General features: G+C 43.1%; 1 protein-coding gene across 1 annotated transcript; it reads left to right on the forward strand.

Moving 5' to 3' along the window:
- Positions 1–406: 406 nt before the first annotated feature.
- Positions 407–22,694, forward strand: LOC106824766 (UDP-glucuronosyltransferase 3A1-like). Its single transcript, XM_014831254.3, has 7 exons — positions 407–718; positions 3,081–3,182; positions 9,794–9,908; positions 12,964–13,495; positions 15,822–16,053; positions 17,490–17,709; positions 19,459–22,694. The coding sequence occupies exons 1-7, from the start codon at positions 625–627 to the stop codon at positions 19,733–19,735; spliced, it is 1,572 nt and encodes a 523-aa protein (XP_014686740.1). The 5' UTR covers positions 407–624; the 3' UTR covers positions 19,736–22,694.

Raw genomic sequence — 22,694 nt, forward strand, 5'->3', positions numbered from 1 at the left:
AATAGTGCAGGAATGGTAGGTCAATTTCCCTTTGGGCTTTGCTTCCAGAGAGTAGAAACAAGCTACTCCCTGGGAATGAACACTATTTCCAGGGTGCAGTGTCCCTTGAGTTTGGGACACTAGAAGAGACTTTAGGCCGGTACCTACGGAAATAGTGCGTGAGGAGGGCAATGTGAGGTAATTAGATCAGTTAGATGTGAGGTGGAGTACCATAAGTTCAGGAAGGGTCCATAAACAGAGAGAGCTCTGATCCACTTTGAAGTGGAGCTGTCATCCACGTGATTTCCTAGGTCTCCACCATTCCTGGTTCAGAGCATTTTCTATGGGGACAGAGTCGTGAGTACCTGGACAGAGAGGGGTTAAGGATCAGCTCACTAACCCCTCCTTCCCATTGCCCATGGGTAGGGAGGGTGAGAGGGGAATACCCAATGGGACAGAAGCCTGGGAAGCAGGGCGAAGGGCACCAGAGGGGACAGAGAGAAGAGAGACAGGCAGGATCCATCTCTTACCACCTCCCAAGCTCCCAGCCAGATCCAATCCTTCACGCTTGGGCGCCAACTGTGTCGGGCGCACACAAGTCCCTTGTGGCACGCAGGGCGCAGGGCACGCAGCACAGGAGCAAGCATGGGGAGCCTGCGGGCGCTGCTTCTCATCTCCTCACTTCTGCCTGGGCTCCTGCTCTCAGAAGCCGCCAAAATCCTGACTCTGTCCTTGCTGGGTGAGTGCTTGGCCAAAGAATCCAGAGACAGGCGTGTCCTAGGCACTCACGCCAGGGCTCAGGCAAACAGCCATTAGTCAGAGGGTCATTCCCTGTGGTTTTGCAGACTGGGCGGGTTTGTTTCCCTGACTGGAAGATGAAGGGGTGGGTGCTGTTTGTAGAGGCAGAGAGAGGCCTCTCCCACCACAGAGGTGGAGAAGATAGTTGCAGAGAAAACAGAAATAGTCTTTCCTCTCCCTTCTAACTCAGGAGTAGTTCCCTATAACAGCAGGCTGGGGCCAGAAGGTTAAGATACAGCCCAGTGCAGGAAACTGCTGGCCTCCTTCTCCTGGGCTCGGGCTGGACATGCAGAGGCTCATCCAACACTTTTAAGGGTTGCGCAGCAATTGCCTGTAGTCGGTGGCTGGGTTTTGCAGGCTTTTGGTGGTCAGGGCAAAGGAAGGTAGGGTGCTCCTGGGGCAAAGCACTAATTTTCTGAGGCTGTGTAGAAGTCAGGGTGGAGCAGGAGAGATATTTCAATGACACTTAGGAAGATGGAGTGGTTTTATCCCAGGGAAACCTGGAGAGCTGATCTGGGCTGAGGAGGAAACCCTGAACATTCCGGTCTCTCTGCATGCCCTTCTCTTTCCCCTACCCCGCTGGAAGTGTTTGAAGGAATTATAGACGTATTAATTCTGCATTTTGTGGCCTCTATTTTATTTCCTTTTTTTGTTTGTTTTTTTTTGCCTCAAAGGGAATAGAATTTGAAAGGAAAAAATTTATCAGGATAAAGGGTCATCATAGGATGGAGCGTCTCAAGATTTTAATCAACCCACAGTGGGATCTCTTAGATGACTTTTAGATCACTGAGAATCAGGGATCTTAGAGGTGGAAGGAAGTATACATAAATCATTTAATTCAGTCCCCGCTATGTTTTCCTGAGCAGGAAACCTAGGTTCAGGGAAGCAAGGTGCCTTTGGCAGATCACACCAGACCTCCCTGAGGCAGACACCATGAATTCACTCAGCGTTTCTAACCCCAAGACCATCCTCTCCACAGCTCCCACTCTCACCACTTTTCAGTGGGGGGTTTTTATAATCACTCCTTAAGAAACCCTGTAACACCATTGGAAACGTTTTTGTACTTTCTGATTATTAGTAGCAATGAAGCAAAAGAATTTCCTCACCTCTTGAAAGCATGCTGTTCTCCTGCCTCAGACTCTGAGAGGGAGATGGTGTGCTGTGTGAGGTGCTGGAAACCCCGTCTCTGTCCCAGGATGCACTGGGGCTCACAGACCCTCCATGATGGGATGCCTGTGGGGTCACCCCTTCTCCTGGGCTCCCAGGTCTAATATGGATTAAAATGTGAGTGTGAGATGTGAGACATTTGTACTTTATACCTCCTCTGGTACTTCAGACTATGCAAGTCTGGGTGTAAAAAGCTGAGAAATAGCTATACACCATTTGTCTAGCACTACACCCCTCTAACCCCAACTCCAAATTCTTGACATTTCCCCTTAACTTCTCTCCTGATCTGACTTTCTTTGCTGCTAACACCCTTAGATTCAAGCAAAGGTTCCATGTTGGAGTGGGATACAAGAGAAGACGTGAGTGTGATGGAACTTGTACCTCCCCCACGATCAAGCTTCTCTTTCCTTAAGATCTCAGGATTGTCCTAGGATGGGTGATGTCTCAGTCTTCATGCATATAGGATCATGCAGGCCCATTTCACGGCCCCCACAGTTAATCTGAATGTCTTAATTTGATTTTCTGCTCAATTCAGACCCAGCTGAGAAAAGTCCTGTCAAATACATTTGAATCTCAAGAATTAGGGCTGTAAGTGGTGGCTCCATGTCCTTCTGCTCCAATGGCTCTTTCTTGGACTCACATTCAAGCTACTGCATTTCTGGCTCCTACACTAGCATAAATTCCCAACGAGAAGGATTCCAGAAATAGATCTAATTGATCGTCCACAAGGACCCGTCACATTCACATGCACAGCACTGTGCCCAAATTTCTTCTGGAGCACTTATTTCTTTAGGACACGATGTCCCATATGGCCACAGTTAAAATCCATTATGCGCCTGAAGATCAGGAACTCCTTAAGTCCTGAGCACCAAGAAGTTCATCACATTGACATGGAGACCAGAGTCTCATGAGGGGATCTTTGATGGAGGTTTGCCAGAGGTCAAGGATGTGGGCCAGCAGGCTCTGGGGGAGTGGGCTAGGGTGTACACAGATTGATATGGAAAGTGTGACTGACGAAGTTCATCTTTGTCTACTCGCCATCAACCTTCTGTTTCCCTATCCTTACTTTTATGGATTTGTCACCCCTCAACCTCGGCTCTCATCGTTACAAAAATGAAGTTGTGCATTGTTCCTAGGTGGAAGCCATTTTCTACTAATGGACCGAGTGTCTCAGATTCTTCAAGATCACGGTCATAATGTCACCATGCTTCTCCAGAGAGCAAATTTATTAATACCAGGTATCTTTTCTCACTAATTCTTGATTTCTTCTACTCCAGGCAAAGAGCAACAAGGCTTTTTGCATACAAGAGCTTTTCAAATAGTTTTAAAAATCTTATTGGATTGAAAGAATGATAAAATTATCTGAATGTGTGCGTGTGTGTGTGTGTGTGTACGTCAGGTGTTGAAAATCTTCTGAGCTCTGTAGTCCCATGTTTTCCTCCTCTACCTGAACTTCTAATCCATCCATGCAATCCTCCACACTTTATTACAGATTATTTGGTAAATGCTGCTTTATAACGTGGCTTGAAAATACGTTGAACAGAAGTGTTCAGCCATAATTAGGATTTCTAACTGGTAAGGATAGCTTTTCTTTTTCTATAGCATAGATTAAGTTCTCCTCCTATGATATCTGAAATTTAAGGAATTTCTCAGGGAATTCCTTATTTATGCAGCTATGATCAGAATCTATCATGGAGATGATCTTGTTTTCTTGAAAAATCAGTGACTGCCTGTAAGTTTGTGCATCGTGATGTTAGAAGTTCCTAACTGCGTCATTGAATCAAAAAAATTTTAGCAAAATGAGCTCATAAATCTTATCAACTCTTCTTTTCTGACAGACAAAGGAATAATACGTCAGAGAGCTGAAATGACTTACCCAAGGCCACATGCAGGCTAAGAACAGTGTTAAGTGGATTTAGGACTTTAAGCTCTAGATTGCTCAACCTGAAGGGTTGCTCAGGCTCTGATTTTCAGAAAAAAAAAAATCCAGTATTAATGAACAAAGTATTAAGCTTTGAGGAGCAAAATTTTGAGAAATTATGAAATTTTGGAAGTGACTTCATGCTTTGTTATTGTTCAGATTGTTTTAAAACAATTTTTTTCAGTGAAAATTCTTTTAAGTTTTTTATTGTGGTAAAATATGCATAACATAAAATTGACCATTTTGACCATTTTTGTATACAGTTTAGTTACTTTAAGTCCATTCACATTGTTGCGCAACCGTTACTGCCATCCATCTCCAGAACTTGTTCATTGTCACAAACTGAAACTTGGTACCCTATAAAAATTAACTGTCCATTACCCTCTTGCCCTCAGTCCCTGATAAGCACTATTCTACTTCATTTCTCTAATAATTTGACTATTCTAAATACCTCATCAAAGTGGAACCATACAATATTTGTCCTTTTATAGCTGGTTTATTTCACTTCACATAAATTCTTCAGGTTCCTCCAGGTTGTAGTGTATATCAGAATTTGTTTCCTTTTTGAGGCTGAGTACCATTCCATTGTATGTATATACCACATTTTGTTTATTCGTTCATCTGTCACTGGACATTTGCATTGTTTCCACCTTTTGTGAATAATGCTGCTATGAACACTGGTGTGCAAATATCTGTTTGAGTTCCTACTTAAAACTATTTTAATCACTTCTAGATTAGGTTCTGTATTCTCCACTAAACATCAGTTATATGCGTATCCTTCTGTATCTGCCTTGACGGCAGATCTGATAAAATAGCTGTAGTATATTAATTTTTAATGTAATTCTTTTCAACTTAAAAATTGTAATTAAATTTAACAAAAATTATAAATTAAATCAAGTTATATTAAAATTTGGTATTAAAAAATTGCAGAGGCCAGCCTGGTGGTGCAGTGGCTAAGTTCGCATGTTCAGCTTCAGTGGCGCGGGGTTTACCAGTTTGGGTCCCAGGTGCGGACCTATGCACTGTTTGTCAAGCCGTGCTGTGGCAGGCGTCACGCATATAAAATAGAGGAAGATGGGGACAGATGTTAGCTCAGGATTAATCTTCCTCAAAAAAAACCAAAAAATTGGAGATTGCCCCATGGTCTAGTGGTTAGTTTCGGCAGACTCTGCTTCGGTGGCTTGGCTCACCTCCCAGGCACAGACTTACACCACTCATCAGTGGCCATTCTGTGGGGGTGATCCACATACAAAATGGAGGAAGATTGGCAACAGATGTTAGCTCAGGGGGAATCTTTCTTAGCGAAAAAAAAATATTGGGGAGTTCCCATGAACTTTGAGAAACTGCTACAAATGGCAAACCTTCTACCTCTTTGAAAGCTGTATGTACACCAAAATCTATAACCAATTCAGGAAGTTCACGGATCCCTTCAGTTTTATCCTCACTTTCCAGGATTAAGTCTCTAGAGTTTCTTTCACTATTCCCCATTCATGAGCATTTTTGAAGCTTTGAAACAACATATTCATTCTTCACTTCAGTTGTGCAGCCTGGATAAAAATCTGCAAATAAGCAAAACTCACGATTGGGTTATTATTTCTGACCTGATGCCCATTTCAGTGTGGAAAACTTTGAACTTTTCATTGACTCTTCATTTGGACACACTTCCCCATCTTGTTTATTTATTTACAGCTTTAACAACTAAATGACATTAGTGGTACTGAAATAGTAATTGTCTCTAATGCTCACATCAACTAATGATCCAACCAATATCTGAAATCACAATTGGGTTATAGGTAGAGGCTGATAGGTCATTGAGGAGCCTGATAGAAAAAGCCTAGACTGCCTTGAACAGACTGTTAGTAGAAATGCAGATGTTAAGAACTCTGCGAGTGAGGACTCAGAAGGAAGTGAGGAGCATGGTAGAGAAAATCTATTTGGTCTTACACAATATGTAAATCATCCTAAACAGAATTTTGGTAGAAATATAGATGTTAAAGGCCTCTTGATGCTTATAGTAAAACATGAGAGGCAAGAGATGAATTGAAGGAAGAACTATGAAGCATAAAGAAACTAGGACTTTGTGATTTTGGAAATCGGCAGCCTATCTAGATTGCAAAAGATTCTGAAATTAGGGGATTCATTGTGAGGAAAGCAGTGAATTCTTTTCTCTTGTAGACATAACCAGTGATGTGGATGGACAACTTTTTGCTATTGCCCCTGAAAGATTAGAAAGTCAGAATATTTAGTCTTACAGAGAACTCTTTGAGGATTAAGTTTGTGACTCAAGGATCTCATCAGCCATATTGACAGATGCCATAATAGAGATGAAATTCTTTTGTAAAATATGTGGAGGTGCCTCTTCTGTAGTGAAGTGAATTCCCATGACATACCCAGGAGATCCACAAGGTACTTGAGAATTTTATACCAGAAGAAACATTGTGAGTTTTGTTGGTGTTGCAATCCAATGTACACATCAGGATAGATGTGGAGAGGGCTGATGGCCACTCTGAGTTTATTATAACCAGTGTTTCAATATATACATAGCTTACATCTGTTAAACATACACAGGTGTTCTGGATGAAGTAATTGGCGAATGCCAAGAATTCTTAGCGATTTCTCAAGGAGCCCTCCCACGGCCTCTGTTTTGATATTATCATGTTATTGCTGTGCTTGTATATTTTATCTCGGAGTAGGCAAGGTCTCCTAGGCAATGGCTCTCCTGCTCCCAATATCGATATCGTGTCTCCATCTGTGTCCCCGGGGCGACCGATGCCTGTCTCAGGTTGCCTCCCCCTGGAGGTCTTACCCGTCATTGGCTAACCGGCCTTCTCACCTCCAGGTCACAGTTTGTTGGCAAGCTTTTTCCAGTGATTATTAACCCTTCCTGCGTCAGGGGCGGCTACGAGTTTGGACTGAAAGAGACAGAGAGAGGATTACATGAAAGAAGGCTGTTAGACTCCCCAAAAGTAAGAAAGAAGCTGATAAACTATTCAGCTGTAGTTTCGTGATACTTTTTTTGAAGGACAAAGAAGAAGTCTGAGACTGAAGCAGTGAGCCCAAAAGGTAGAGCTTCAAGCTCACAAGGCTGAGTTTCTAATTACAGAAGATTATTTCCAGTCCTTAAATTCTAACACTGTTTGCCCTTTTGGATGTCAAAATTTGTTAGGAGGGGCAGCTCATTTTTTCTTTTCATTTTGTTTCATTTAGAATGATAAGGTCAGTAACTGGTTATTTTATGCCTGTCCCATCATTGTTTCTTGGGAACAGATAACTCCTTTCCTAATTTCATGAGTCTACTGAAGGAGAGAAATTTTACCCCTGGATGGACCATACCCAGACTCTCACCTATGCTTGATTAAATTCTTTGGATGATATAATTGGAGACTTTTGAGCTGATAATATTTAGATGAGATTTTGAACTATGAGTTGATGGTGTAATGGTTTGACACTTTTTGGGATGTTGGCATGGGGTGAATGCATTTTTTATGTGGAATATACAAAAGCGTTTCAGGTGCAGAGGGCAGAACATAGGGGGAAGATGATGTCCCCCCAAAGATATCCATGTCTCAATCCTTGGAACAAGTGAATATGCTACCTTATATAGCAAAGGGACTTTGAAGATGTGATTAATATAAGGATCTTGAGATGGGGAGATTATCCTGTATTATCTAAGTGGGCCTTCTATCAGAAAGAAGAGAACAGGAGAGTGAGGGAATGAAGCGGGATGATGGAAGGAAAAGTCAGAGTGACGTAGTTGCAAGCTGGAAGGAGGCCATGAGCTAAGGAATGTAGGCAGCCACTAAAAGCTGGAAAAGACAAGATAATGAATTATCATCTAGGGCTTCCAGAAGGAGTGCAGGCTTGCCCACACCTTGCTTTTATCCCTATGAGACCCATTTTGGACTTTTGATATCCAGAACTATAAGATAGTAAATTTGTGTTGTTTTAAGCCACTAAGTTTATAGTAATTTTTTACAGCAACAATAAGAAATTGATACAATCTTCTTATTGGTCAGGAGAACTCCAGGAGGCACAAGAGTTAAAACCTCTACAGCAAAGGCAACTTTGGGGGCACTCACGGCAGTGCCTATTGTATTGCAATATGGACAGAATCTAGAGGTTTTTGTTGTTGGAGGTTCTATTCAAAGTGGGCTGATTTTTTATTTTTTTATTTTTTTTCCTTTTTCTCCCCAAAGCACCCGTGGTACATAGTTGTATATTCTTCGTTGTGGGTCCTTCTAGTTGTGGCATGTGGGACGCTGCCTCAGCGTGGTTTGACGAGCAGTGCCATGTCCGTGCCCAGGATTTGAACCAATGAAACACTGGGCCGCCTGCAGCGGAGCGCGCGAACTTAGCCACTCAGCCACGGGGCCAGCCCCCAAAGTGGGCTGATTTTTAAGTTAAAAGCATAAATAGCCTTAAGTAAAACATAGAAATGAAAAATATGTTCTCCAGAATGCAAAAAGACCTAAAGATGTTGGACTTTAAATATTGTGGTGTCGCCAGTAAATAGTTGTTTCTTGACAGTGTCATGGATAGAGAGGCCATAGACTGACCACACAATTCCCAGGAATATAACTGAGGTACTGGCCTTGAGCTGTGTGTGGGGGCAACAGCACATCCCTTTGTGTGAGTCCTTTGTGAATGTTTTCATGTCTCGAATGATTGTGGCAAATGAATCTCCTTGGAGGAAGAAGTCCTCACTGTAATGTTATACCTGTGCTCCTGGAGAGAGTTGGATATGGTTAAGATCTTGCTGAAAAAGATTGTGGCCAATGGTAGGGCGATTAGAGTCCCCCATGGGTAACCAGTTAAAGGAATATTCTGTTCCTTCCAAGGTGAAGGCAGCTACAGGAGAGAGCCTGTTGAAATAGTTACTGAACAGAACATATTAGCCAAATGTATGATGGAAAGTATTTGCCAGTAAACACTTAGATAAAGTCAGTATTTTCACTAAGATTGGATCTGGGAGCTTTCATGTGTGGGACCACGCATTAATCTCTCCCCAGCCTCTACAGATGGTTAGGTTAAATGTCACGACTGATGAAGGCCCACCTGCACTAAGAGAGTATGTAAAATTTCTCACTCGAATAATAAGGCCATTTTAGAAGAGCAGAAAAGGCTCTGAAGAAAATCTGAAAAAACAGGTTTCCAGAGCAGGGAGGGATGTCTAGCTTGAGTTTTTATTGTGGGTGGAGGGATAGGATGGGGTGAGGGTTCCCCCCATTGGTCTGACTTGCACGGTTTGAAACTCCCACTAGGGTTAAGGGAGGGATAATGGGACTTTCTTAACAGTTTTTCCAGGCGAGACACAGAAGAGGATGAGAGTTGGGGCTTGAAGCCTGTCAGCAGTCAAACATCAAAACAGACTCAGAGTTTTTATTACTTGTGGGTAAGGGGTGGGGGGCAAGTTGGGAAGTAGAGGTGCAGAGGACTACTATTTCATTAAATCATTGAGTACCTTTTACTGAATCAAAAAATGACTTGGATGGATCACTTTAAATAAGGAGAATGAATTTTTCTAAACCAGATAAAGCAGAGGCTCTGGAACCAAAGAGACCTGTATTTAAACATAAACTGTACCATTTCCTATGTGTGCAACTTTCACAAATTATTTTAAAGTCAGTTAACTTTGTTTTCTCATCCCTGGAGTGAGACCAACATACCTTCAGTGGCAACTTTAAATGGGACCTTTCATAACTGTAAATTGAAAAACATTCCTGAATCTTTGCAAGGTTCTCAGTACCTGTTTTCAATATAAGATTGATTGAATAAGAAAGCAACCAAACCAAAGAAAAATAGATCAAAAGGCAAACATTCCAATAAATACAAAATTATTGGAACAAATAAATGTTGCTATCATGATGCTTATGTTAACCCATGTTGTGAGACATATTTACCATTTTTAACTGATTGATATTTTCTTAGGTTTTAAAGAGGAGGAAAAATCATATCAAGTTATCACTTGGCTTCCACCTGAAGATTATAACAAAGAATTTATGAACTTTTTTGATTCCTTTATGAAAGACGCTTTGGATGGGAGGTAATTTCTTTTTAGTATTTGAACCAAAGAGTCACTCTTTTAGTGAAACAAATGAATGGATGGATATGTGTATGCTTGGACTGAGGATATGAGAAAGGGATTGATGAATGGATGGATGGATGGATCGATGGATGGGTGAAGGGATAGATGATGAGAGGATGGTTGGGTAAACAAATGTTTCTCACCAAAATATCCAATCCAGTCTCTGGGGATTCTTTCTTACTCTGTACTGTCTTCTGCTCTAGGCATGAATATATCTGTGTAGAAAGTGGAGCTTGTTCTTTCTGGTACTCCCTTGCAATACTTCACTTACAATTTTGTCTATAATCTCCGCAAAACAGAAGCATAAGCACCTCAATAGGGAAATGAGAACCACCTTTTCCCACTGATTTTTCCTCACATGTATTCACTATTGAAGGGAAGACTTGTGAGCATTGAATTGTAGTACTTGACCTTCTGGCCATGTAAAGTCTTTTTAAAAAGCAATCAGCCTCATGCAAAACAAGACATGAAGCTAATTCCTTTTGCTTCATCTTGAATGAAAAGGAATGTGTAACTCCCTAAAATTAAACATAAAAGTGGAAGTACAGAAATCCATGTCTATCTGGGTTAATTACAGTGGCTTTACTCCTTCCTTTGACCTTGAAAATTCTATATACTAATCAAGTTCCTGCTCAAATCTGACTTTTTCCCTAAAGCCTTCTTTCCTCCCTCAAATTGGAAGATCCCAGGCCCTCCTGTACAGGTCTGATCTGACCTCCTTCTTTGACACTCACTGTTAGTCTGTATCGTCTTGAATTGTTCATTACATATTTTAAGTATATGCTTTGTCTCTTCTCCCCTAATTTAATATATTTTAGGACAGGTATAGGTAACCGTGCATTCTTGAAGTATTTTTTTCTATGTATTAGCTAAATTTGAAATATGATTAATGAACTATATGCTAGGAATTTTTACAGCATTACTGAAATTATCTAAAATATTTGGCAACCACTCCTATGTTACTTGAAATCTTTAAAAATACCCAGCAATAGATGGCTTCAGCCAGTTACTTCTGTTATGAGATTTGAAGTTTACCCTGAAGATCAGGCAGAGATTTGCATATTGCTAATGTGTTCATCACACCTATGGAGTGTGATGCTGCAGTGGTGCACAATTACAAGTGTGCCAAGGTGTTGATTCTCTTGCTCCTCCAGGCAGCCGGCAGGCCCCTGATGTCTTGAGCCCTTGCACCTGTTACCTCTGGTGCCTTAAAGTGCAGGTGGGCATCCTCATCTATTTCGCCACAAATTAGACAGACAAGAAAAATGATCACGTTCCACACAGGCAGTGATGGGAAAGCATCACAAGAAGATAGGTCTCTGGAGTAATCCCATAGACAAAGTTTTAATTACTTGTCAGTAAGCTTTGCCATTATCTTCTGTGGATACCACAGCGTGCACTGAATTGGAAAGGCTAATACCATATTTCAAAACCAGGGTTTTTTTTCGTTGCTTAACCCATGGGCAGAATTTCTGTTTTTTAGCTGAGATTTTTAATTCTAATACCATCAAGGAATCCCTTGGGTGAGGTGATCTGTCATATGCGGAATGCATGGTGATTTTAAAAATTTGTCAATATGTTTGGGACTGTGTCATCGAGTAACTTCCACAGTATGGCTGAATAACAAGATAATCACTTATAAAGAGTCAGTATGTAAGTGAAGGTTAAGGATAACATCTCAGAATTTACCAAGTAGAAAGAGATCTGTGAGGTCTGCTGTGGTCATAGTGATACTGGATTCAAACATCAGTTCCTTACCCACCACACAAGAGGGGCCAAGTAAACCTGGAACACCAGGCTTATGGCAGAAGGTTTTTATTTTGGGTGCTGTGAGCCAGGAGATGAGAGTGAGCCCTCAAATTCATCTTGTCTCCCCAAAATATGGGAGGCAAGGCATTTTAAAGGTTGCAAGGAATGTGGCTGCCTGTAGGGAGGGGGAGCCGGTGGCCTTGCCTGTTGGCACTTTCCTACCAGCCTGCATTTGGCTTTGTGAGGCTGCTTTCAGAGAGGGAGATGGTGAGATAAGGGAATCCACAGGTGGATGTCCTTGGTTGTCTGCCTCCTTGGTGGATGGTGGATTCTGGTGCCAGGAAGCTGAGGAGTTGGGGTCTGGGAAGCTTCAGCTTCTTGATATTCTCTGGATATCAGTTTCCCTATAATAAAACTTCAAAGGACCTGTAACTAGCCAAAAATGTTAGCAAAAGGCCACCTGGGCTTTAACAATTTATAACTTCTTTTTTCAAAGATTGGCAGCTGAGCTAACATCTGTTGCCAATCTTGTTTTTCTTTTCCTTCTTCTCCCTAAAGTCCCCCAGTACATAGTTGTATATTCTAGTTGTGGGCCCTTCTAGCTCTGCTATCTGGGATACTGCCTCAGCATGGCTTGATGAGCACTGCTGAGGAAGACTGGCCCTGAGCTAACATCCATGTCCATCTTCCTCTACTTTATATGTGGGATGCCTACCACAGCATGGCTTGCCAAGCAGTGCCATGTCAGCACCCGGGATCTGAATCAGTGAACCCCCGGGCTGCCGAAGCAGAGTGTGCGCACTTAACTGCTGCAGCACTAGGCTGGCCCCTGAGTGCTTTTGGTTTTAACCCCATATATGCTGGGTTTAATGTAGGAAAACTGATATCAGGGCCAATATCAATAGAAGGCTCCCAGAGGAAAAGGCCCAACAGTGGCAATTTAATTTCAGTTAAGGTAATTCAAGTGTGCCTGTGGATTTCAAGGACTGAGAATTCCAAGATAAATTTTCTGATGAACTGGCTTTGGGATCTTTTGGGATTTGGATTGGAGGGGAGAAGGGAGGGGAGGAAGGAAACACTCTCAGAAGTAGAACATCTGCCAGCCTGACTGAGAAGAGGGTGTTAAAGGGCAATGGTGGAACAGAATGCTGCTGCTCGGTGTGGTCTTGCCCACCTGGGAAATTTCTTTGTAGCCCAAGATTCCTTATGTATTGTGAAATTAACACCTCGAACTAATGTTTATCACTGATTTTCTTTCTCTCAGAGACTCATTTGCAGACTTTTTAAAGTTGATGGAACTATTGAGTCTTCAGTGCAGTCATTTGCTAAAGAGAAATGATATCATGGACTCCTTAAAGAATGAGAACTTCGACCTGGTGATAGTTGAAAGTTTTGACTTCTGTCCTTTCCTAGTTGCTGAGAAGCTTGGGAAACCATATGTGTCCATTCTCCCCTCCTCGTTTGATGCTGTGGACTTTGGACAACCAAGACCTCTGTCTTATGTGCCAACGTTACATTCCTTCCTGACTGACCATATGGATTTCTGGGGCCGACTAAAGAATTTTCTGATGTTTTTAAATTTCTCCATGAGGCAATGGCAAATCCACTCTAAATTTGACAACACCATCAAGGAGCATTTCCCCGAAGGGTCTAGGCCAGTTTTGTCTCATCTTCTAAAGAAAGCAGAGTTGTGGTTTGTGAACTCTGACTTTGCCTTTGATTTTGCTCGGCCTCTGCTCCCCAACACTGTGTATGTTGGAGGCTTAATGGCCAAACCTGTTAAAGCAGTACCTCAAGTAAGTAAAACTTTAGCTCTCAATATGGGCTTCATGCAGAGGTCTTCTGTGCAGAGCTGGTGGCTGCCTCTGGCAGTGTAATCCTGAGAGTGAAGGCAAGTGAGGCTCCTAGGGCACACTTCTTAAGGAAGTACTCATTTTCAGGGTCATGCAAGTGCAATGATAGTACTAGTACAATCCTAAGATTGAGGACTTCCTTAAATGGTACTCCAGGGTCTTCTCTTGCCTCACCCTAGTCCAGGTCCTGGCAGGATAAGCCTTTTAATAAGTTGATAATTTTTGTTCACATTTGTAAGATCATATGGATGGTAAGTATGCAGTAAGTATCTGTCACATGCAAGAATTGTTAAGGAGGTGAGTTCTTCACAATGAAACACACAACACTGTGAGACAGGCTGTAACCAAGGCGGGACTACATGGGACTGACTGTAGGCATCATCTCCAGTATCCCCAGCCTGTAGAGCTCTGGTTCCCTGGTTCAACTAGACCTCCTGATTTGGTTGATCTGGGGTCTGACCTGGGCATTGTCAGTTGTAAAAGCTGCTTAGTCATTTTTGAATGCATAGATTCAGAAGCACTGTTAGAAGTTTTCAAAATGGTGGGAGCTGAGATTAGTTGGCTCTCTGTTGCCTATCAGCACTGGTTTGACATTATATGAAATTTATCTTTTATACATATTGCCACCTAGAGGGTAGTATGACGATCTCCATTTTAATAAACAAGAGGACAGAGGCTCAGGTGGTGCGAGTGACTTCTGCACTATTTTTCATTTCAGAGCCAAGAAGAGCCCTGATTTGTCTGGGCCTTTCAGACGCTAATGTGTCTACCTTTCCACTACTGACTTTGCATTGAATGAGCAGAAAGAGTTGAGGAATGATCCATGGGCTAGATGGGCTCTGAGTTGGTGGCAGGATGCTTTAGGGATGGAGGTGAGAGGAGAGGCATTTCAGGACGGGAGAACATGGAGTCCCAAGTGTGGAGGTAGAAGTGAGATGACCATGACTCTGGGTTCCTTGGGTGACTCTGTCTAAACTAGAGAGTGGAAGATTCAATTGCACAAATATAACCAGGCCAGATTGCAGAGGTCTTACCCAGGAGAGTGACTCCAGCCTGGGCCATAGGGCCAGGGGAGGGAATTGTTAAGCAGGAGCATAATGGGAGTGAGGGTTGCAATAGCTGTGAGATAATGGAGGCTTTTCTCAATTTATCTTTTCTGTATTTTCCAATTTCTATGTAATGGTCTTATGTTGGTTTTTTTTGAAGAAGAAGATTGGCCTTGAGCTAACATCTGTGCCCATCTTCCTCTACTTTATATGTGGGATGCTGCCTCAGCGTGGCCTGAAGAGCAATGCATAGGTCTGCACCCAGGATCCAAACCAGCAAACGCTGGCCCACTGAAGCAGAGTGCGCGAACTTGACCGTTAAGCCATGAGACTGGCCCCCTTATGTAGCTTTTGTAATTATATAAGGCTGTTTTAAAGTCATCCTTTGAGATGGTAAATTAGGCAATGTTATGCTGGATGGAATCAACCCAACAGAATGAGAGTGTAGGAGCTGGGAAGGAGGCACAGAATCCCAGAGAGAGTCAGAGTCCTAAGAAACATTTGGAAGTAAGAATTGACAAAACTGCTGTTAAAGGCAAGATGGCAACATTAGGTCACTACCCTCCTTAAGAATTGCCTGAGGAAATCGAAAAAGTCGCTAATGTGCCCAGGCCTGGGGTTGGTGCTGGGCATTGCCATTTTTAAAAGTCTTCCCATGTGGATATAATTTGCAGTCATGTGGGTGAACCACTGAGGTAGGAGATGAACTACAAAGATCAGTGACTGAGAATATCATGGAATATCAGAGCAAAGCATGTGACATGGCGCATTGGGTGTGGGTGGCTAGGTGCCTTCCCTATTCTGCCTCCACTTCTTATGCCAGAGGTCTTCTCCCAGCCTCTCCTCTCTAACCTCCAGAAGACCCACCTCCCACTGCTGGACCCTGATCCCCACTGGAATTCCTCCTTACACCACGACATCTGGTCTGGCTTTGGAAAACTCCCAAGTGCCCATGTCTCCATGCACCCAAAATGAGTAGAGAGATGGCTCTGATTCTAGTGTCACGGTTTCAAAGAGGAAAAATGTTCCCACCAACACAACCGGGACGTGCATAATGCAGAGGATACTGAGCTGTCCCGGGAGCTATGATAATAGATTCAGGACAGTGAGCTCTAGGAGTGACAGGAAGGTGTCTTCAGTAAATAAGCTAGCTTTCATTCCTCACTGTGCTGGGTTTCATAAACAACTTTGTAAATCTCTTTTCCTTTCTTTCCTTTCTCCAGGAATTTGAGAATTTCATTGCCAAGTTTGGAGACTCTGGTTTTGTTCTTGTGGCCCTGGGCTCCATGATCAGTGGCTCTTCATCCCAAGAATTTCTCAAGGAGATGAACACTGCCTTTGCTCATCTCCCTCATGGGGTCTTATGGAGGTGTAAGCCTTCTCATTGGCCCAAAGACATCAAATTAGCAGCAAATGTGAAAATTGTGGACTGGCTTCCTCAGAGTGACCTCTTGGGTGAGGACTACCCGGGTCTACTTCTCTCTTATCATTTACATGTCTTTAGGGCTCCTCAGGGCTCTGACCTCTAGTTGGGCAAACCCATCATCATGAGAAGGAGCTGCTAAGAGCTAAAGACAAGTCTCCTGGGGGCAGGAGCAGCCAGCTGGAGTTCTTGGGGAATCAGGCTATACTTCCAGTGAGATCAGATGCCAAAACAGCCATCTCCCCTTCAGTCTTTTCTATCCCAGGGTGGATGTTAGCAGCAATTAAAGTCACATTGACTTAAGGCATTCAGTCTTGAACAAGGTCACCTACATACAGGCCAAAATAACCCATGAAATCTGAGAACACATACCAGAGGCACATTGCCACTGTATTTAGTGTCTTCATGAGCACCTGTTCACCCATGTCCCCTTATACACACACACACAGATACATCTTCCTTAGCTGCTAAAGTGTGAATGACTTCTACCTTCACAACACTGATATACACAGTGTCTTTAGGATGTGCCAAAATACCTCAGTGTCAAGCTGAGTTACCTTATAGCCAGTTATTTGGTCTATTGAGCCTCTAGTCCTAGAGAGTCTCCTTATTCCTCAACAGGTTTGCTCTGTGCCCACTGATGCTCCTTAGAGACTCCTCACTGCCATGGCCACTGGCTAGATCAGACTCTCTTAACCATGATTATGACTCAAAATCATCTGGGGAATTTAAGAAACAGATTCCTCGTTCCAATTCTGCAAATGTATTTCTCTAATCTGGGGTGGAGCACATGATTCTTATTTGAAAGAGACATAAGGAGATTCTGATGCGCATTCCAGTTGAGTGGCACAGGCTGACAGGAACTCTTCATTATCAGCAATCATTTTAGTTAGCTCTAAATAAGCGTTGGATGAAAACACTGGAACTGGAAGTACTGAGGTGTAGGTTCTAGTCTTTGCTTTCAAGGATCTTCTCATATATTTGAGGAGAAAACCCAAACACTGTAAGTTTTATGAGTGCCACATATATTGTGATGTTAATGAATGTGTTAGGAATTCTGAGAAGTGGAAAATTAGTTGGCAAGTGAGAAAAGATTGCTCAAGAGAAAGAAACAGAGAAATGCAAACAAGAGATGAGAGAAGCAAAGAAAGGCAGTGGGATGACAGAAGGATGGATGGGTGGATGGATGGAGATACATGCCTTGCTTAGCATGATTCTCTACAGAATTCATTGGGTTATCAGTCTTAGTTGGGTTCTATCTTTGGCAAGGAGTCTCTGTACAAAGGCAAGACTTGGAATCCTGTATGTTGGAACACACACCTTGAATGTGTATGAAGCAAAATTATCTTTACAATGGTTTGAACACAATTTGAGAGTCCATTGTTATTTTCTTCTGCCCTTTCTGCTTTACTTGGTATTTTGAAACTTTTTATCCTCAAATGTTCTGCACTCACTCTTATTTGGACAGCTCACCCTCACATCCGTCTCTTTGTCACCCATGGTGGGATAAATAGCATCATGGAGGCCATCCAACATGGCGTTCCCATGGTGGGGATTCCTCTCTTTGGAGACCAGCCTGAAAACCTGTTCCGAGTAGAAGCCAAAAACTTTGGTGTCTCTATCCAGTTAAAGCAGATCAAGGCTGAGATACTGTCTCTGAAGATGAAGCAAGTCATAGAAGACAAGAGGTATGTGGCTCTCTGGGCTTGTGGTCACGTAGGCTGAATGAAGACATCAAACATGAAGGGCACCATGTGTGTCTTTTTTGCAATAAAAAAATGCAACTTCCAAGATATGGAATAATATGTGTGCAATGTTAACAGCTGACCTCTTTCCTCTGTGAGCAAAACTAGGCAATTTAGGTAAATGCTAAGAATAGTTTTCTGCTTTATGGGTTGTGAGGAAACCAAACTACTTACACAGGTTCTCTCTGAGAGGTCTTATTAATTGGGGTGCTTTAAGTAGAATCCAACTGGGTAGGAGGTGGCCTTCCTGTACCAAATGTGCCACCCTGTTCCTTACCTCAGGACCTTTGTCTGAGCTGGTGCCTAGAGCACGCCTTCCCTTCTCTTCACAAGGCTGGCTCCTTCATCACTTTTGGGTCTTATGTCCAGTGTTACCTCCTTAGAGAGGCCATCTTTGTTTTTCATTACTATCTAGACTCCTCTCCTGCCACTCCAATCTTCATTCATTGTTTCCTTCTTGACATTCCTCAGGATCTGAGTACTTCATTTCTTTAGGTTTTAATTTATTGTCTGTCTCCCACACTAGAAAGTAGAGAGTAAGCGCCCCAGGACAGCATGTGTCTCTTGTTTTCCACAATGTTCCCAGCACCCAGCACAGGGCCTGCCACAAAGTGAGTCTGAAGGAATTTCTGTTAAGTGAGCCAACAAAAGGGCCCATTGATCTCTTAGTTGACTTCCCATCCAGCACAATGATCTCAAGTGAAGAGAAAAATATGTGTATATTTTTTATAACTAAGAGGGACTGAATAAGTTGGAGTTCAAGGGCACAAACCTCAATCAGACCTCAAGACCTAACATATTACCTTGCGTGTAGGAACCCCACAAGTTGTTCTTATTTAGATGAGTAGGAAACAGCCATACAGCTTGTGATTCTTAGCCCTAGAAAAGGTGTTAAGTTCCAGGGGTCAGCAAACCCAGAAATTTCATGTATATTTGATATGTAATTGTTGCAATTTTCATTTTCTGAAGAATGGTTTTCTAACATTTTTGGTTTTGAAATACCTAGACCCAAAATGGCCATGAACTTCTGACCCCTGTGAAGGAGTCATTTGGTCTGGGATCGTCCCCAGACATGCATCAGGGCTGGCTTCATAACTTGTGGTGGCAGATGTAATATGGAAATGTAGAGCCCCTTGTTATGAACTTTAAATATTTCCAGCTGGTGACAGCAGAGAATTAAATCAAGCACAGGACCCATCTAAGTGTGGGGCCCTGTGCAAATATGCAGGCTGCAGCCCATGGAGCTAGTGCTGGTCAACATGATGCTCTGAAGGGGCAGGAAAGTGCTGGTGTCCTCCTGGGCCACAATCTCTAGAGTCACATGAGTCGCTAGTCCAGACATAAGCTCAAAGTAGGTGTGCACTGTCTCTATCTCTCCCTCTCTCTCTAAATTACATTATGTGTATATTTTTATATAGTATATTATGTCTCCTTGTGGTAGAGACTAGTTCTTACAAACTTATTCGATTTTTATAGTTTCTCCCTTTTAGCACTAAGTGTAGATCATAGCATGTTGGTACCGGTTGGACCTTTTTCAAGGGGACAGAGCTAGCCAGTGGCAAGCCCAGGCCAAGGACTTTTCCTTGAAATGGAGCCTTTGTGCGTATGGTGGGAAGTGCCTGTGTGTGATACAAGGACTCTAAGGCTTCTGAGACCACAAGAGTAACGCCCCGCCTCTGTCTCTACCAACAGGTACAAATCTGCAGCCGTGGCCGCCAGCATCATCAGACGCTCCCACCCCCTGACTCCTGCCCAGCGGCTGGTGGGCTGGACCAACCACATCCTGCAGACAGGGGGTGCAGCGCACCTCAAGCCCCATGCCTTCCAGCAGCCATGGTATGAACAGTACCTGCTCGATGTCTTCTTGTTCCTGCTGGTGCTCACCGTGGGCACCATGTGGCTCTGTGGGAAGCTGCTGGGCATGGTGGCCAGGTGGCTGTGTGGGACCAGGAAACTGAAGAAGCCCTGATGCCAAGAGTGGCCTGGGGTGGCAGTATTTGGGGGGGGGGGTCACCGTTTCTTGGGAGGTTCCCACTAGTTCTGGCAAGCCCTGTTCTCCACATCATATCCACTTGCTAATTGTGCTATGAATTCCTGCTCACTGGCTTCTTCCTATGATCAGATTTCTTTACTCAGCACTTGTGGCCTTCTTTATTTTCCAGTTAGCAAGGACTATTCTGTGATTCTGTCCCTGGGTCATTTGGACCAGTGACCCTCAAACTTTAAGCCTTGAAGCCTACCTTCCTTCTCATGCCCCTTATTCAGGCACTGAGCCTGAACCATTCCAGCTTCCATGGCCAGTATCTTCTGAGCCTCTTTCCATCTTTCCTGCCTCCACCACTTGTCATGGAATAACACCTAAGATGGGCACTTTCCTAATTCTTTCATTTTCTATTTGTTTCTCCTTTAAACTCTCTTCCAAGTTCAGGAAGCCTGTCCTACACATCTGCCTTCAGGGCCAGAAACACCCTTGCAGGACCGTGTCTGGCTCCTGCCTTGGTTGCTGCAGAGAGCTCCTTCCTTGCTGGTCAGGTGTGGAGGCTGCAGAGTAGTCAGGGCCTGAAGTCGCCTTGGTCACTGTGTTTCATTGCAGTGAGCTGTCTTCTAATTTTCCCATTAAAAAAAATAAAGTCATGAGAAAGAAGTTCATTTCTTTTTAAACTGAGTGTGCTTTTGTGCCTCTTGACAGTTGAGCCTTTCTCTACATGACATACTCTTGGGAATTGCATCCACCTGATAGTAATAGAAACCAGAAAAAAAGTGGCTGTGACAGCTAAGAGTTTTCTTCTCTTTCTTTTGTTTTTTGCCTCATGTAAAAGAGATCTGCAGGTAGGCAGGCAGTGCAGGGCTGGCATGGTGGCTCCATGATGTGCTCAACAGTGCAGATTTCCTGTCTGGTTGATCTGCCTTCTTCAGCAGGTAGCTTTCATCCTCAAACTCACCCTGGTTTTGCCAGATAGTCTTTTTGTATCCAACCAGCACCTGGAAATTTGGGCAAGACAAGGGAAAATTGGGAAAAGTGAATTAATCAGGTCCTTGCCAGCTGAGTCAGCCCTCATTAAAGAGATTTCCCAGACACTCCAGCCACCCAAAGACTCCACTTACATCTCATTCACCAGGCCTGAGTCTCGTGACCACCCCTACCTGCACAAAAGGTTGAAGAAATGTCCCCATTTCCATTTCCTGCTGCTGGGTTGGGTGTTGTTAGAAAGAAAGACAAAGGACAATGAATAATGGGAGGAAACTAGAGCCTCGACCACATGTGGAGCTCAGGCAGGAAGTGCTGAATAGATGTCTTGTTCCACCTGTGACCCTGTGACTTAGTGACCTCAGGGAAAGTCTTATACCCACTGTAAATGCCCCAGGTGGAAAGCAGACCTTTCAGAGTGGTGAACAGGCAAAATAGCAACAGCAGTCCTTTACCGTGGTGAAGTGTGTTATGTTTTCCTGGTTCTTTCATCTCCTTTCTGCCATTTAACTGGGTAGATGTGTCTAAGCAGCCCAAGTCAAGGAAGCAGGTACTAGCAGGGGCCACCACAGATGGAGAGGGAGCCATGGTGCTAATTAAGACGAGAGCAAGAAAACCTGCTGCCTCCTCCATCCAAGGCACAGGGCTTGGGGAGTGGAGATGGGCTGGTTTGAGCCCCTACTGGTCCCTCTTGTGGGTTCCTCTTTGCAATGAATAACCTGCCCTACCACATGGTGGTCCTGGCTGGTGGACCCTCCCGCCCAAGGTGATTCCACGCCCACGCGTGCAGAGGGGAGTTTGATCAGCTAGGGAATTCTCTTGGGGTATTTTGTTTTAGGCGTATTTTTTTCCATAAGACCTAGGGAGCCTCCTTTGTCCATGCCAGCCTTTAAATTAGTTAATCATTTATTTTTTATAAGTATTCAAATGGAATATTTAGAACTTTAGAGACACAGATCTGTCAGAGCGAATTTTTCTATACATTTCTTCAAATTTTATCTCAAGATAGCAGTAATTAGCAATCAGATACCACTTGCATTAGTGATTCAATCCTCTGGGTTTTCTTTTTCCTGATTAAAAATCCAAGATAAATTTTAAGAGATCTTGTGTTAGGACAAATGCAAAGAAGAGAAGCTTCCACAAACAAGAGTGGTAGACACCTCCAGGTGACGGAGACCCTCCCTTGTCTGTAGATGAGATCCTTGAGAGGGATGGCACCCAGTGACCACTATTCCTTTCTCATTTTGATTGAGTGGTGAGTCTTTTCTGTACTCTACAGTGATTTCACAAATAAGCAAGCCTACAAATATAACGGAATAGAGCTACAGACGTAAAGACCAAATAATAATTTGTTTCATTTCATTCTTTCCCCTTGTCATAATTTCTCTCCTGGAATTTTATTGAGCAAGGCTTTTTGTTCCATATTCCTTTAGTGACCATTTATGAACTTCGTATTGCCTCAGATGAAAGATATTGTCATTGAGAAATCAACTAGCCAGCAGTAACTGAAAGCCTCGGCAGAGGGGCTTAAGTCAGTGGCCTTCAACCTGGGCTCTCTGCGCCTTAATGTGTGCATGAAGACCTTTCCAGGGCTGAATGGCACACAGCCTCTAGAAACAATAAGTCTCCACCTATGTGTACGCTACTTTCCTAACACTGGTCTGCCTAACACCGTGATGTGTTTATTTGATTGAATCTGTTTCCTGTCACACTTTTCACAATTTCCTGACTCTTATTTTGCAAAAGAAACACACAGCTTTTACGCATCCCTATTCTCAGCATGGTGCACTGCCCCAGGGTTGAAAAACAGGGGTACCAAATAGACAGTTCGAAATGTAATGACTAAGCAAGAACTCTTTGTCATTAAAATGATTTGGAATTCTTTGTTTTTAACAAAAATAAAGAATGAACTTTGATTTTTCAGCTATTAGACCATTAAAAGTAACTTTTCATGATGGAT

The sequence above is a fragment of the Equus asinus genome, chromosome 10 (genome assembly GCF_041296235.1).
Source record: "Equus asinus isolate D_3611 breed Donkey chromosome 10, EquAss-T2T_v2, whole genome shotgun sequence".
NCBI classification, from domain to species: domain Eukaryota; kingdom Metazoa; phylum Chordata; class Mammalia; order Perissodactyla; family Equidae; genus Equus; species Equus asinus.